Below are 1,019 nucleotides of genomic sequence, written 5' to 3'. Positions count from 1 at the left end.
ACTGTGTTGGTTGTGTCAGTCGCAAGCGGCGTTGCGATGTTCGCTCCGTATCAAGACTAATACGGAGCATCTTGAGGACTACCTCTACAAGGAGTTGTTGCTGGCTAGCAAGGGGGTAGAGAAGTACCCATATGATGACTGTACGATATTGGAGTCGCCACTGGTGACTGATACTATTGCGGTAGGATATGGAGATGGTCGTGGGTTCGATCCTCGCGAGTGGCGTTTTTACTATCACTCTAATGAACTGCATTGACCCATATTTTCCCAGAGTCTACCACCGAGTGAGCTGGCGACCTCGGCTGTCCATATCGGCGACTTAGAGCGAGCGGCTCGAGACAGAGGGCGAGGCGAGGAGGCAGATTATTGGCACTGCGTATTGGCTCTAGTGAAGGAACAATTAGCTGCTAAGACCGAGGCTGGACCCAAACGTAGTTATGGGATAATAGGGAAGGGGAATCTCTTTGGTGTGAAGACTTCTTACCCCACTAGTCCGAGGTGTGGGTCGAGACGTGTCTGGTGGTGCTACCTTACCACACCAATCTCATTCTTCATCAGTGGCTCCAACGAGTGGCCTTGGAATAGAGGATGCCTCTATAGAAGGCCTCTTGGGAGATATTCAGTCGGCTGAGGTATTGCGAGGGGTGGAGGATGAGCTCAAGTGGCTCTTGAATAGCAAGGTAAGCATGGTTACTGGTATCTAGTAATTTCGTGGCGCGCGGTCACAACTGGATGATGCACTGTTGCTGAGCGGCTTGATGATAGGCTTGGTGACAGTTAGGAGATTATGAGGAAACTTGGGGAGAACTCTTGCTGGTCTCCGTAAATTTCGACCCGAAATCGTATGCAAACTTGTATAGTTAGTGAGGGAGTATACATTCCAACACTGCTTGTGAATATCTTGTCGTTGTTCAGGACACTGGAGGGCCGGCTGACGAGGTTGATGAGGAGTTCATAACAGCGGCTTTGGAAAAGTAGTATTTACGGGGGTATCTTGTAAATCTTCGCTGTGCGTGGAT

General features: G+C 49.9%; 1 protein-coding gene across 1 annotated transcript; it reads left to right on the top strand.

Moving 5' to 3' along the window:
• Positions 1–271: 271 nt before the first annotated feature.
• On the top strand, positions 272–431 carry Pmar_PMAR004795 (hypothetical protein; the record flags this gene model as incomplete). Its single annotated transcript, XM_002782293.1, has 1 exon — positions 272–431. A coding segment is annotated over one exon (160 nt), but the record flags the coding sequence as incomplete, so codon positions are not given.
• Between the last annotated feature and the right edge of the window lie 588 nt (positions 432–1,019).

Source organism: Perkinsus marinus (assembly GCF_000006405.1).
Source record: "Perkinsus marinus ATCC 50983 genomic scaffold scf_1104296939824, whole genome shotgun sequence".
NCBI classification, from domain to species: Eukaryota; Perkinsozoa; order Perkinsida; family Perkinsidae; genus Perkinsus; species Perkinsus marinus.
The sequence above is the reverse complement of the archived record's forward strand: the minus strand, read 5'-3'. Positions and strand labels throughout refer to the sequence as shown.